Source organism: Amblyraja radiata, chromosome 2 (assembly GCF_010909765.2).
Source record: "Amblyraja radiata isolate CabotCenter1 chromosome 2, sAmbRad1.1.pri, whole genome shotgun sequence".
Classification (NCBI taxonomy): domain Eukaryota; kingdom Metazoa; phylum Chordata; class Chondrichthyes; order Rajiformes; family Rajidae; genus Amblyraja; species Amblyraja radiata.
In genome coordinates, this window is record NC_045957.1 from 14,764,763 (window position 1) to 14,777,513 (window position 12,751).

General features: G+C 42.8%; 1 protein-coding gene across 1 annotated transcript in view; it reads left to right on the forward strand.

Moving 5' to 3' along the window:
* The window catches only part of pitrm1 (pitrilysin metallopeptidase 1), a 70,967-nt gene that overhangs the window by 5,132 nt on the left and 53,084 nt on the right, over nucleotides 1-12,751 (forward strand). The window contains exons 2-7 of the mRNA XM_033042177.1: nucleotides 481-583; nucleotides 6,260-6,366; nucleotides 6,948-7,099; nucleotides 7,248-7,362; nucleotides 7,466-7,562; nucleotides 8,568-8,728. Of these exons, the coding sequence (XP_032898068.1) occupies nucleotides 481-583; nucleotides 6,260-6,366; nucleotides 6,948-7,099; nucleotides 7,248-7,362; nucleotides 7,466-7,562; nucleotides 8,568-8,728 (735 nt within the window). The remainder of the gene's footprint in view (nucleotides 1-480; nucleotides 584-6,259; nucleotides 6,367-6,947; nucleotides 7,100-7,247; nucleotides 7,363-7,465; nucleotides 7,563-8,567; nucleotides 8,729-12,751) is intronic.

Consider the following 12,751-nt stretch of genomic DNA (forward strand, 5'->3'; position numbering starts at 1 on the left):
ACACCTATTCACACTAGTTCTGTATTATCCCACTTACTCATCAACCCCTTACATGTTAGGGGCAATCTGCAGAGGCCTATGAAGCAGCATGCGATTGGGATCTGGGAGGAAACAGGAAAACGTACAAACTACACGCCCAGGAATCACCAGTCAGGATTAAACCTGGGTCTTTGGCGCTTTGAGGAAACAGCTCTACAAGCTATGCAACAGTGCTGTCCTATAGATAGATGCAAAAAGCTGGAGGACAGCAAACTCGGCGGGACAGGCAGCATCTCTGAATAGAAGAATAGGTGTTGTTTCGGGTCGAGACCCTTCTTCAGACTATGGTTGTGTAGCAGGCTTCATAGTAGTGTATGAATGCTGCTCAAATGTAATTAAAACAGCCTTTCCTTAAATGAATTGTTCTAACTTTGATAAACAAGTTTTTGACAACTTTTATGCCTGTTCATTTTGAAAATATTTATTGTTTTCCCCCAACAGATCTGTGAAGTCTCATTCATGGCGATGGAACAGCATCTCTGCAAGAGAGAGAGCAACACATTATGTTGTTGGAGAGAAAATTCACGGGTTCACCATAAACCAGGTAGTTTTCTTCCTGATGATTTTAATAGTTGAATTAGTCTTGCAAATGGAACATTTTACGAAATACTTGAAAAAATGTAACCCAAACAAATTATCATTAATTTTTTCCTTAATTTAAGACCAGCATGAAAGTATGTCAGTCAATGGATTACTGCAAACTGCCCAGTTACTTCTGTAAATACAACCTGGCAACAAATTTGCACAGAACAAAGTCCATCAATCAAAATTGGGACAAATCGATAGTCATAGATTAATACGGTGTGGAAACAGGTCTTTCAGCCCAACTCGCTCACACCGGCCAACAATGTCCCAGCTACCCTCGTCCCACTTGACTGCGCTTGGTCCATGACCCTCCAAACCTGTCCTATCCAAACGATGCGATAGTCCCAGCCTCAACTATCTCCTCTGGTAGCTTGTTCCATAGCTTGTTTGAGGAGGAGGAGCCATCTTGGGGAATGGCTGCTAACCAGCAGCCGTGTGTTTAATTCACTTTTTTTTTGTAGTTTTAGTGAGTCCTGTGCTTTGTGGGAGAGATAGACTTTTTAATGTGGGGGGTACGGGGTAACAATATTTCTAGGTCCCTACCTGGTCGGTGAGGCAGCTTTTTCTCCAGGCTGCCCCGTCGACCTGTCCTCGTGGCCTACCAGTGGGTGTGGAGCGCCGTTTCCTGGCGGGGTCCCCCTCGGCTTCGGTGGTGGCACAGCGCTGGAGCGCTATCGCGGAGCGGAGCGGGCGATGCCTTGCCTGGGTCGCCGCGCTGGAGCTCTGGTGAGCTGTGACCGCCGAGTTCATAACCTCCGGGCTGCGGGTCTGCGGTGCGGAGTGGGCGGCGCCGACTTCATCATCGGGAGCCTGGGAGCTCCAAACCGGCGCGGCCTTGTCGGCTTCGGAAGCCGCGGTCTCCGGTAAGGAAGCGGCCGTTCCAGGTGGCCCAGCCGCTGAGAGGACTCTCCCGACGCCGGGGCAACAGCACCCGGCCAGAACGGCCAGGAACATCGGGCCTCCGTAGAGGCAATAGCGGAGGCCTCAATAGGCCTGACTTTGGGAGAACTGGGGATGGGGACTGGACATTGTGCCTTCCCCCACAGTGGTAACTATTGTGGGGGGATGATTTTTTTGTGTGTAAGTGAATATTTTAGTTTGTGTCCAAGATGGCTGTCGGAAGGGAGAGTGTACGCTGGCGCGGTTTAGCTGCCGCTGCTCTCTCTTCACATTGTGTTTTTGATTTTTTGTCTTTGGATCGAATTCTGTCTTTAATTTGTGTATTGGTGATGTCTTTATTATTTATTTTACTCCGATTATATGTTTTTTATTCTTGTTACTTTCTGTAAGGTGTCCTTGAGACTTTGAAAGGCGCCCGCAAATAAAATTTATTATTATTATTATTATACACCCACCACCCTGTGTGAAACAGTTACTTCTCGGATTCCTATTAAATCTTTTCCCCTTCATCTTGAACCTACTCTGGTCCTCTATTTCCCTACTCTGGGTAAAAGACTTTGTGCATCTACCTGATCTATTCCTCTCATGATTTTGTATACCTCTATAAGATCTCCCCTCTTCCTCCTAGGCTCCATGGAATAGAGACCCAGCATACTCGGCTTCCTCCGATAGCTCACACCCTCTAGTCCTGGCAACATCCTTGTAAATCTTTTCTGAACCCTTTCAAGCTTGACACTATATTTCCTATAACATGGTGCCCAAAACTGAACACAATTTACTAAATGCAGTCTCACCAATGTCAAATATACAAGTCAAATTGGTGTTGGTGAGATGGTCTATATTTTGTGCAAGCAATGTTGTAGTGCCTCTGGAAAACTGGAATGGAATTTGTTAGGTTGACTTACTGGGACAGGGTTTATCATTTTGCTTACACAAGAGACTGCAGATGCTTCAACCTGGAGCAAAAAAAGCTAAACTGAGAAACTTCTGAGTTCTTCCAGAAGTTTGTTTATTTGTTCTTTACTTGTGCAACTCATCCTTGCCACAAACTCATTCCCTCTATTTCAGAAATGAAAAGTCAGTCTGAACAGAGTCGGAATGCTATTTTATGGTGATGTCTGAAAACAAGCTCTTTGGAATGTGAATCTTTAAAATTCATAATGATGCATGACTATAATTGATGTTGGTTTATTGTTGCCCTGTTTACCAACAAACTGGAAAAACTATCTTGCATGCTATCCATGTTACAATCAAAACCATATATGTGTATAACAGTGCAAAGAGAAACTAAATAGGATGCTGAGTGTAGTTACCACTACAGAGAGAGTGGATATATAGAAGTGCAGGGATGGCAACGAGGTGGATTGCAGGAATCCAGCTGTGGGAGACATGTTGAAGAATCTAATAACAGCAGGGAAGAGGATGTCCAATAATCTGGTGGTAAAAGGGAATGACTGGGACGTGAGTGGTCCTTGATTATGTTGGCTCCTTTCGCAAGGTGGTAGGTAGTCAATGGAGGGAAGGCTGGACTGGGCTGTATCCACAACTCTGTTATTTCTCACAACCTTTTGCAGAGCAGTTGTCAATCCAGGCTGACAGGTTGCTTTCTATGGCATATCTATAGAAATTGTAATTTGAGAATTTTCTTGGTCTTCTGAGGAAGTAGATGTACTTTCTTAGCCATTGGGTTTATTTGATTGGACATGGGCAAATCGTTGGCACATTTATGCCCTGAAACCTGAAGCTCGTGACTGTCTACATTGTAAAGCTGGAGGAACGCATATGAGTGGAGTGGGGGCAGGGAAATGTAAAGGAATAAAATAAAGTGGGGGAGATAAGTGTACCGAGGAGGTGAAAGAATGCTCACCGGGGTTCTGCCCTCGCTCTCCCTCGCCCCAGACGGAAGGAGAATAAAGTTCCTTTAGTCCACGCCTTTCACCCCACCAGCCTCCACATCCGCCTTATCATTCTCCAACATTTCTGCCATCTTCAATGTGATCCCACCTCTTACGCCTCTCGTCCCCCACCTCTTTCTGCTTTCTTTAAAGATTTTTTCTGCAACTCCTGGGTTCCCTCATCCCTTCCCATTTAATCGGCCACCTCCTCAGGCTCTTTTCCCTGCAACTGCAACTGATATAACACCTATCCCCACACCTCCTCTCACTTCCATCCAGTGATCCAAGTAGCCATTCCAAATGAGAATCAGTTCTGTTGCATCTCTTCCAACTTCATCTGTTGCATTTGGCACTCCAAATGTGGCTCCTCTACATTGGGGAGACCTAGCATAGACTGGGCAGTTTTGAATCCACTTCCCATTCCCATGCTGACCTTGGCCTCCTTCACTGCCATTAACCCCCCTCTCCTCACATCTATCCCCTCCCCCCCCCCCCCCCCAACCACCAATAGCACATAACTGTGCACATACAGTTCTACCACCACCTGGGACTGCTCCTATCCCCTCCTCCCTGACACCTTCCATTCATATGCTTCCCTCTGGATTTACATTTTATATTCTTCTTTTCCTACCTGACACCGTTTTGTCCTCTTTTTACCTCCAGCCTTTGTCACTGTCTCCAACCATCTGCACGTCACCCACCTCTTTACCCCCGCACTGTACCTGTGTACACTTATTGCTTAGTAGACTTTGCTGAACTAGCATCTCATTTTTCTTCCCCCAGACTCCAGAGTCTGAAGAAGGGTCCTGACCCAAAACGTTGTCTGACCATTCCCTCCACAGATGCTGAGTTACTCCAGACCTTAGTTATTTGCTCAAGATTCCAGCATATGCAGTCTCTTGTGCTTCCTAATAGAAAAGATGTGGGGTTCCAATTCCATTCCAGAATTTGAGTTGATATCTTTGCCTGTCTTATCACAGCAGTATTAAGAATGTGGAACAGAATGGCCGTGGAGCAAGCCTTTCGACCTATAAAGGCAATGAAAAATTGTCCTGAAATGGTATCCTCTCATATATATGGTTCAAATGTATACGGGTTTGGATGAGTGAAAGTAACAAATAAACCAGAACACTCCTCTGCTCAAAGAGGCTCCACCCCATTAAGATATTTCTAGAGTTGTGGAATAAGCAAGCCATTTGGCCATAAAGCCCCTGTCCCACTTTCACGATCTAATTGGCGACCTCTGCCGAGTTTGCCCTTGACTCATACTCGCAGCATGGTCGCCACGAGGTCGTAGGAGGTCTTCGTAACTCTTCCTCATGCTCGTGAGTGTTCTCTCTGTTCTCGTGGCCACAAGTAGGTCGTGGCGTTTTTTCCAGCCTGAGTAAATGTCCGCGAGTAAAAAAAAAAAGTCGGCATGGAAAAAATTGATACTTTTTACTCGTAGGTAGGTCGTGATGGTAGTCGTAGGTAGTCGTAGGTCGGTAACTGGCCCGAGAAAAAAAATGCAGACATGACATCATTTTATCATGTGATCATTTTCCACTCGTAGCTAGTCGTAGTTGGTCTTAGGTGTGAAAGACTGAGGTCGCAGGGGGGGGGTCGTAGGAGGTCGTAGACATAGTCGTAGGAGGTCGTAGACTTAGTTGTAGGAGGTCTTTTACTTCGGCGAGTCAATACGACCGTGACAATTTTTTCAACTCGTCTAGGGTCTACTAAACTCGTGGATTAGGTCGTCCAAGTGGGACAGGCCCTTATGTCTTTTCTGGTCCTATGGAAATGCTATCCATTTATCTTATTCAACCGTCTTTCCCCCCACAGTCCTGGCTTTGGGAGTCTTTAAAGGAAATTGTGTGGAATTAATGGGGAAATAATTTCATGAATTTGTCCTGGGACGATAAAATGGAATTTCAAAAGCTCTAAGGGTATGATTTTATTTGTTTAATGAATTGTAATGCCTGAAAGTACTGTATCAATGGTTGTTTGAAGCAGATTCATTCATTTCTATAAAGGAATTAAATATTTATTTGAAGGGAGGCACTTCAGTCTGAAAAAGGGTCTCGACCCGAAACGTCACCTATTCCTTCTCTCCATAGATGCGGCCTCACCCGCTGAGTTTCTCCAGCATTTTTGTCTACTTTCGATTTTTCCAACATCTGCAGTTCTTTCTTTAACATTTATTTGAAGGGAGAATATTTTGGGGATACAGGGGAATGGCAATGTAATGAAAAATAGCAATGGGTCTGAAGCAATGGGTCTGAAACGTCACCCATACGTACCCTCCAGAGATGCTGCCTGTCCCGCCGAGTTACTCCAGCATTTTTTGGCTATTTCCAATGGAAAGACAAATGGATATCATTTATAGAGTGTCAGTTTGGTCAAGTTATCTGCTTCTTCACGTTATATTCCATGCTTATGGAAATTCTTAGTGGGAAGAACTGCTTTCAGTGCCTGTTCTAGTTCATCTGCCGTTTGCACACATTCAAAGCATTCTTTGCGAACGTCAAGTTGATGAATAACTAAATATTCCAAAGAAAATATTGAAATTGGTGAGTTAAATAACATTAACTCTAAAAAGCTTCATTAAATGAAATGAACAATTATCAACAAAACAGAATAATTGGTGTGATTGTGCAAAGTGTTTCATATTGAGTATGAGGTTTATAAATATAGTTAAAATGCTGATGAATCTGCTATACTGTATAAGGGATTTGCCTTGCAGATTGTTTTGTTTCTCACCAAAGATATGTTTGGGGCTGCTTTTTCACTCTTAAAGGGGTGCAAATATAGTTTAAAAAAATCAGTACTGTATTTTTTAGAGTATTCTTTTCTTTCCACAGGTAACAGCTGTTCCTGATCTTTTCCTGACAGCAGTCAAACTTAGTGACGATAATACAGGAGCTCAGTATTTGCATGTGGCAAGGGATGATCCAAACAACCTGTTCAGGTAATTTATTGTAATGGCACACTTAATGTAAACATTCTAGTGCATTGTATACTTATTATAATTATCTCATTGTGCAATGATAACATCTGCATTCTATTTGTTAATGGGCTTTGGGCAGTGCTGGTGAAATTAACCCTTTGATTGCTCTTGAGAAGTAGTGGAGCCATCTTCTCAAGCTACCGCAATTCTTCTGATGCAGGCTCTTCCAATGTGTGTTGTGAAGGGATGTTCAGTATTTTAACCCTGAACTAATGAAGGCATTTCCTATTCAGGAAAATATGCGATAAAAATATGAGTTGAGTATCTCAAATCATAAATATTGAAAGAGCCTGGCATTCTCCAGTAGTCCTAAATGATAATTAATTTATCTATGAAGTATTTTTTTTTAAATCATATTTCATGTAGAAAATACACTCGGTGCCTTGCTAATCTTTGACGATTTAGGTTGATGAAGTATACAATGGAATGTGATGGCAGATGGGAAACGGAGATTATCAAAGGCTTTTATTGAGATCTTAATTTTGTTTTGTGAAGTTAATATCACAATCAATTGACATTGAGCTGTGTATATTATCTTTCAGTGTGCAACTCCGTACCACGCCACTCAACAGCACAGGTGTTCCACATATTCTAGAACATGTAGTACTTTGTGGCTCTGAAAAATATCAAATTAGAGATCCTTTCTTCAAAATGTTGACCCGATCCCTTTCTACTTTCATGAATGCCTTCACAGGTCAGTATTGATTTTGTGTGTGTGTTATTGACATTACTGTAAAAGATAGTTTGAGATTGACACTAGCGACGGTGGAGCTAATAGAATGAATAACTCATCAGCACCAAAAAAAAGTAGATTTGAGTTTTTATTTTCTTGATCATTGCAGCAAGTGACTACACAATGTATCCATTTTCCACCCAAAACTCCAAGGATTTTCAGAATCTTCTCTCTGTTTACCTTGATGCTGTCTTCTTTCCTTGCCTAAGAGAATTGGACTTCTGGTAAGATGTAAACTTGTTCAGTATGGATTTTATATTTGTTACACGTAGTTTGTATATTTTTGTGCATGTTTTGTATATTAGTATTGACCTTATTTATCTTCAGGCAAGAAGGATGGAGGCTGGAACACGATACCCCTGGTGATCAATCATCTCCACTTGTCTTTAAAGGAGTTGTGTTCAATGAAATGAAAGGCGTATTTGTAAGTCTTCATAAATTATAATTTAACTTGAACATGATGCACGTTTGTGGTGTTCAAATACAGAATAAAATTTTATAGAAAAGTTCTCTGTATTTGGCAAACTAATGCTTCAAAATATCTCTGTAGGTATTTGTGGGATCATTGTTAGTCATTTGGTTGTTAAAGGTTTGTATGGGTGCAAGTAGCCTTTTAGGATTGCTTTTTCATGTATACAGTGATCATTGTAATGCGCCTCATACCATCTCACCTTTCATGGTAATATGGCATCCAGATTCTTGCCATTTAACATCTTGTTCATTGGGCGCTTATTGAATATTGGAGCAGGTTGCTAAGTTAAATATTACTGGCACAAAAGTGGGTGGTATTGTAGATAGTGAGATGGTTGTCAAAAATTGCAGCAAGTTCTTGATCAATTGGACAGGTTGGGATGAGGAATGGTTGATGGAATTTAATACCAAGAAATGTGAGGGGTTGCATTTTGAAAAGTCTAACATGGACAGGACCTATACAGAGACGCGGGATCGATCCCGACTACGGGTGCTGTCTGTGCGGAGTTTGTACGTTCTCACCATGGCCGCGTGGGTTTTCTCCGAGATCTTCGGTTCCCTCCCACACTCCAAAGACGTACAGGTATGTAGGTTAATTGGCTAGGTGTATGCAAATTGTCCCAAATATGTGTGGGATAGTGTGAATGTGCGGGGATCGCTGGTCGGCACGGACTCAGTGGGCCGAAGGGCCTGTTTCCGCGCTGTATCTCTAAACTAAACTAAAACTAAACTAAACCAAACTGAGGCAGGTGGGAGAAGTGTAGATGGGACATGTCGGTTGGTGTGGGCAAGTTGGGCCAAAGGGCCTGTATGACTCCATCTGCCAGCCTGGAACCATAAATTGCTTTAGTTGTCACTTTTCTCTTTACAAAAATAGCAAACATTCTCAGTTTATGTTTATTAGGAAACTGTCAATTTAATTTTATTCCTCTTTACATTATCTGCCTTTTTGTTTCAGGCAAACAACGAGAATCTCTATGCTCAGCATGTACAAAACAAGCTTCTACCTGATCATACCTACTCGGTGATATCTGGAGGTGACCCTTTGCAAATCCCCAAGCTTGCATGGGAAGAATTAAAGCGCTTCCATGCCACACATTACCATCCTAGTAATGCAAGGTACATTAGAGGACAATATATAAAATATCGTGAACAATTTGAGATATCCGGGGATTATTTCTGTATAACTAAAATCGATCAACTAATTTAAATTAAAATAGCTATGCAAATATTTTGTCCACAAGGTCATAAGATATTGGAGCAGAATTTGGCCATCGATATATCCTTCCTAATCCCATTCTCCTGCCTTCTCCCCATAACCGCGGGCACCCGTACTAATCAAGAATCTATATCTCTGCCTTAAAAATATCCATTGATTTGGCCTCCACAGCCTTCTGTAGCAAAGAATTCCACAGATTCACCACCCTCTGGCTAAATAAATTCCTCCTCATCTCCTTCCTAAAAGACCGTCCTTTAATTCTGAGGCTATGGCCTCCAGTTCTAGACTAGTCGAAACATCTCTCCACATCTACTCTATCCAAGCCTTTCACTATTTGGTACATTTCAATGAGGTCCCCCCTCATTCGTCTAAACTCCAGCGATCACAGGCCCAGTGCTGTCAAGCAATCTTCATATGTTAACTTGCTCATTCCTGGGATCATTTTTGTAAACCTCCACTGGACCTTCTCCAGAGCCAGCAAACCTCAGTTATGGTTCCCAAAATTGCTCACAATACTTCAAATACAGCCTGACCAGTACCTTATAGAGCCTCAGGATTACATCCCTGTTTTTGTATTCTAGCCCTTTTGAAATAAATGCTGACATTGTGTTTGCCTTTGTCCAAGAGTGATAGATAGGGATTTTGATTGAAATAAGTACACTTGGTGTAAGTACAAATTAGACAATTTTAAGTAAAAGAAAATCTGGAGGAACTCAGCAGGTCAGGCAGCATCTGCAGAGGGAAATGGTGCAGGGCCATATTGGGGGCCCTCTTTCAGATTGCAGAAGAGTCCCAACCAAAATATAATCTGTGTATTTCCCACACCAGATGCTTTCTGATCTGCTGAGTTCCTCTTCAGTTTTTTTTTTTGCTCAGTATTCCAGCATCTGCAGTCTCATGTCATCCTCTGATAATTTAATACCTTATTTGCGCAATTTCAATTAATCGGGACAATAATGCAAACATCTACCCACCTTGGCAGGCAGTTACTTTAATTTTGAAATTACACAATAGATAGAATTACAGCTTTGTGGACTTTGAAACTATAAGTGGTTTAACTTGTTACAGATCCACTATAAAGAAGTAAAGCGAGGGGGTGGAGGGGTTGTCCCCTGCACCATGGAAATCCAGAGGATTAAACAAAATAAATGGGTGATGTGGTGATGCTAAGGTGTGCTTTGGTATTTGACATCAACGAGCATCCTGGTTCAATCCTGCATTTGAGTGCTGATGGTCCATAGTTGCACCTCTTTCCTGATTCCTGCATGTTCCAGGCTATCAGCTTATACCTCCCTGAACTCTCCATCTTTCCCATTTTTCCCTCCGGGTGATCACTGTTTTGGGCATTTGAAAGAATCAGTTAATGGGACATTTTGAGAGAATGGCATTGGTAAGGCCTCTCTGAGTGTTTATCAACTATGGTCTGAATGGCTTCTTACATTGGGGGAAATATCATTGTTCAACTTCTGTCAAGGAAAAGCTATACTTCACCCTCGTTAGACCTCATTTGGACTACGCAGTTGCAGCATGGGACCCATACACAAATAAATACATTTCTTTCATCGAATGTGTCCAAAGACAGGCAGCTCGATTTGTTACTATCACCTATGAGAGAGAAGCGAGTGTTACCAAACTTCTGGAGCAGGGAGGTTCTATAGGAGCAGGGAGGTTCTTATAGGAGCAGGGAGGTTCTATAGGAGCAGGGAGGTTCTACTGCAGTTGTACAGGGTCTTGGTGAGACCACACCTGGAGTATTGCATACAGTTTTGGTCTCCTAATCTGAGGAAAGACATTCTTGCCATAGAGGGAGTACAGAGAAGGTTCACCAGACTGATTCCTGGGATGTCAGGACTTTTATATGAAGAAAGACTGGATAGACTCGGTTTGTCCTCGCTAGAATTTAGAAGATTGAGGGGGGATCTTATAGAAACTTACAAAATTCTTAAGGGGTTGGACAGGCTAGATGCAGGAAGATTGTTTCCGATGTTGGGGATGTCCAGAACAAGGGGTCACAGTTTAAGGAAAAGGGGGAAATCTTTTAGGACCGAGATGAGGAAAACATTTTTCACACAGAGAGTGGTGAATCTCTGGAATTCTCTGCCACAGAAGGTAGTTGAGGCCAGTTCGTTGGCTATATTTAAGAGGGAGTTAGATGTGGCCCTTGTGGCTAAAGGGATCAGGGGGAATGGAGAGAAGGCAGGTACAGGATACTGAGTTGGATGATCAGCCATGATCATATTGAATGGCGGTGCAGGCTCGAAGGGCCGAATGGCCTACTCCTGCACCTATTTTCTATGTTTCTATGTTTCTGAATTCTCTGGGGTGGAACCCTCTCCAAGACAGACGTGAAGCTCACCATTTGACCTGTTTTTACAAAATGTTAAATGGTCAGCTCGACATAGACTACAAGACTTACACCAAACCCAAACCAATTAGGAGCAGACGAGGGCATTCGATCCAATTTGTGATCCCAGCTACAAAGACAGATGTATACAGCAATGTGTTCTTCCCCCGCACAATTAAAGCATGGAATATTCTCCACCCAACTATAGTTACCCAACCAGATGCAACTAAATTTAAAGTAGCTCTTTCTTCCCAATAACCCTTTCTGGCTTAAGCCCTCCCTTCACCACCTCCAGTTTAAATTCCAGTTGGAATATTTTGGAGGACCAAGAAACCAAGAACCAAGAAAAATATGAAAAATGAAATCTGTCCAATTTTCATACTTTGCATCAGCAAATATTGACATATTTCAATGTAGCATGTATCAAAACTCAATTGCAGGTTGTTTATTACAGATTTATGATCCAATAGCAGTGATCTTTAATATACAGAGAGTAGATCCATAACTGGCATAACTTAAAACTTCACCTGTTCTTTAAACAGATTTTGTTTCCAAAGTTTCTCTACTGGCTATGATATGCATCCAATGTTGTAACTTGTCCTGGGCTTCGGCTTAGTTTGAGAACAAAATAAAACACTGGTTCCAGTTAGTCTGAAGAAGGGTCCTGACCCGAAACGTCATCTGTCCATTCCTCCACAGATGCTGCTTGACCCGCCAACCTTTTTTGCTGCAGTCCTGTCCTCGTAGTGTAATGCACTTTTATTCCATCAGTCTTTTTTTTTTTGCTGCAGTCCTGTCCTCGTAGTGCAATCAGTCGTTTTCTCCCGTAGTTCCCATTGCTCACACCTCCCCATAATCACAAGTCTATCAGCTCTCTTCAGATAACACTTCTCTCTTGTCCATCTAGCTTTGTAGGCGATTCCTCCCCCAGCCTCCATTTTATGGGATGTTGAGTTCCCAGATAACCATCCATGTGCCTACTTTTCTGTAAATCCAAGCCACAACATCTGTTCATCGCAAAAAATTGCAATCTGATAATAAAAATTAATATACAAATTCCATGAGTGAATTTTATCATAATAGTACTTTATTAGCCTAGTATGTTTTGCAACTTACGGGGAATTTGATTTGCCATACAGTCATCATACCAATAAAGACAAACAAGTCACCCAAATACATTTTTAACATGAACATCCACCACAGCGACTCCCCACATTCCTCACTGTGACGGAAGGCAAAAAAAGTTAAATCTTCCCTTCTATGTTCTCTCGCGGTCGGGGCACTCGAGCCTTCCATTGTCGGGGCGATCTTGGCTCCCGCAGCTGGCGGTCGAGCCCTCCGCATCAGGGCGATCAAGCTCCCCTGCTGATCGAACCTCGGGTCGGGCCTAGTCACACCTTCTGTGACTTGGAGCTTCCCGACATCAGTCTCCACCCGAGACTGCAAGCTCCTCGATGGTGAAATCTGCAGTCCACGGTTGGAGCGTCGATCCCAGTCAAGGGATCGCAGGCTCCGATGGTAAGTGCACAGCCCCACGGTGAGGCTCAAAGTCAGTCTCGAGCAAGGCCGCCAGCTTCAT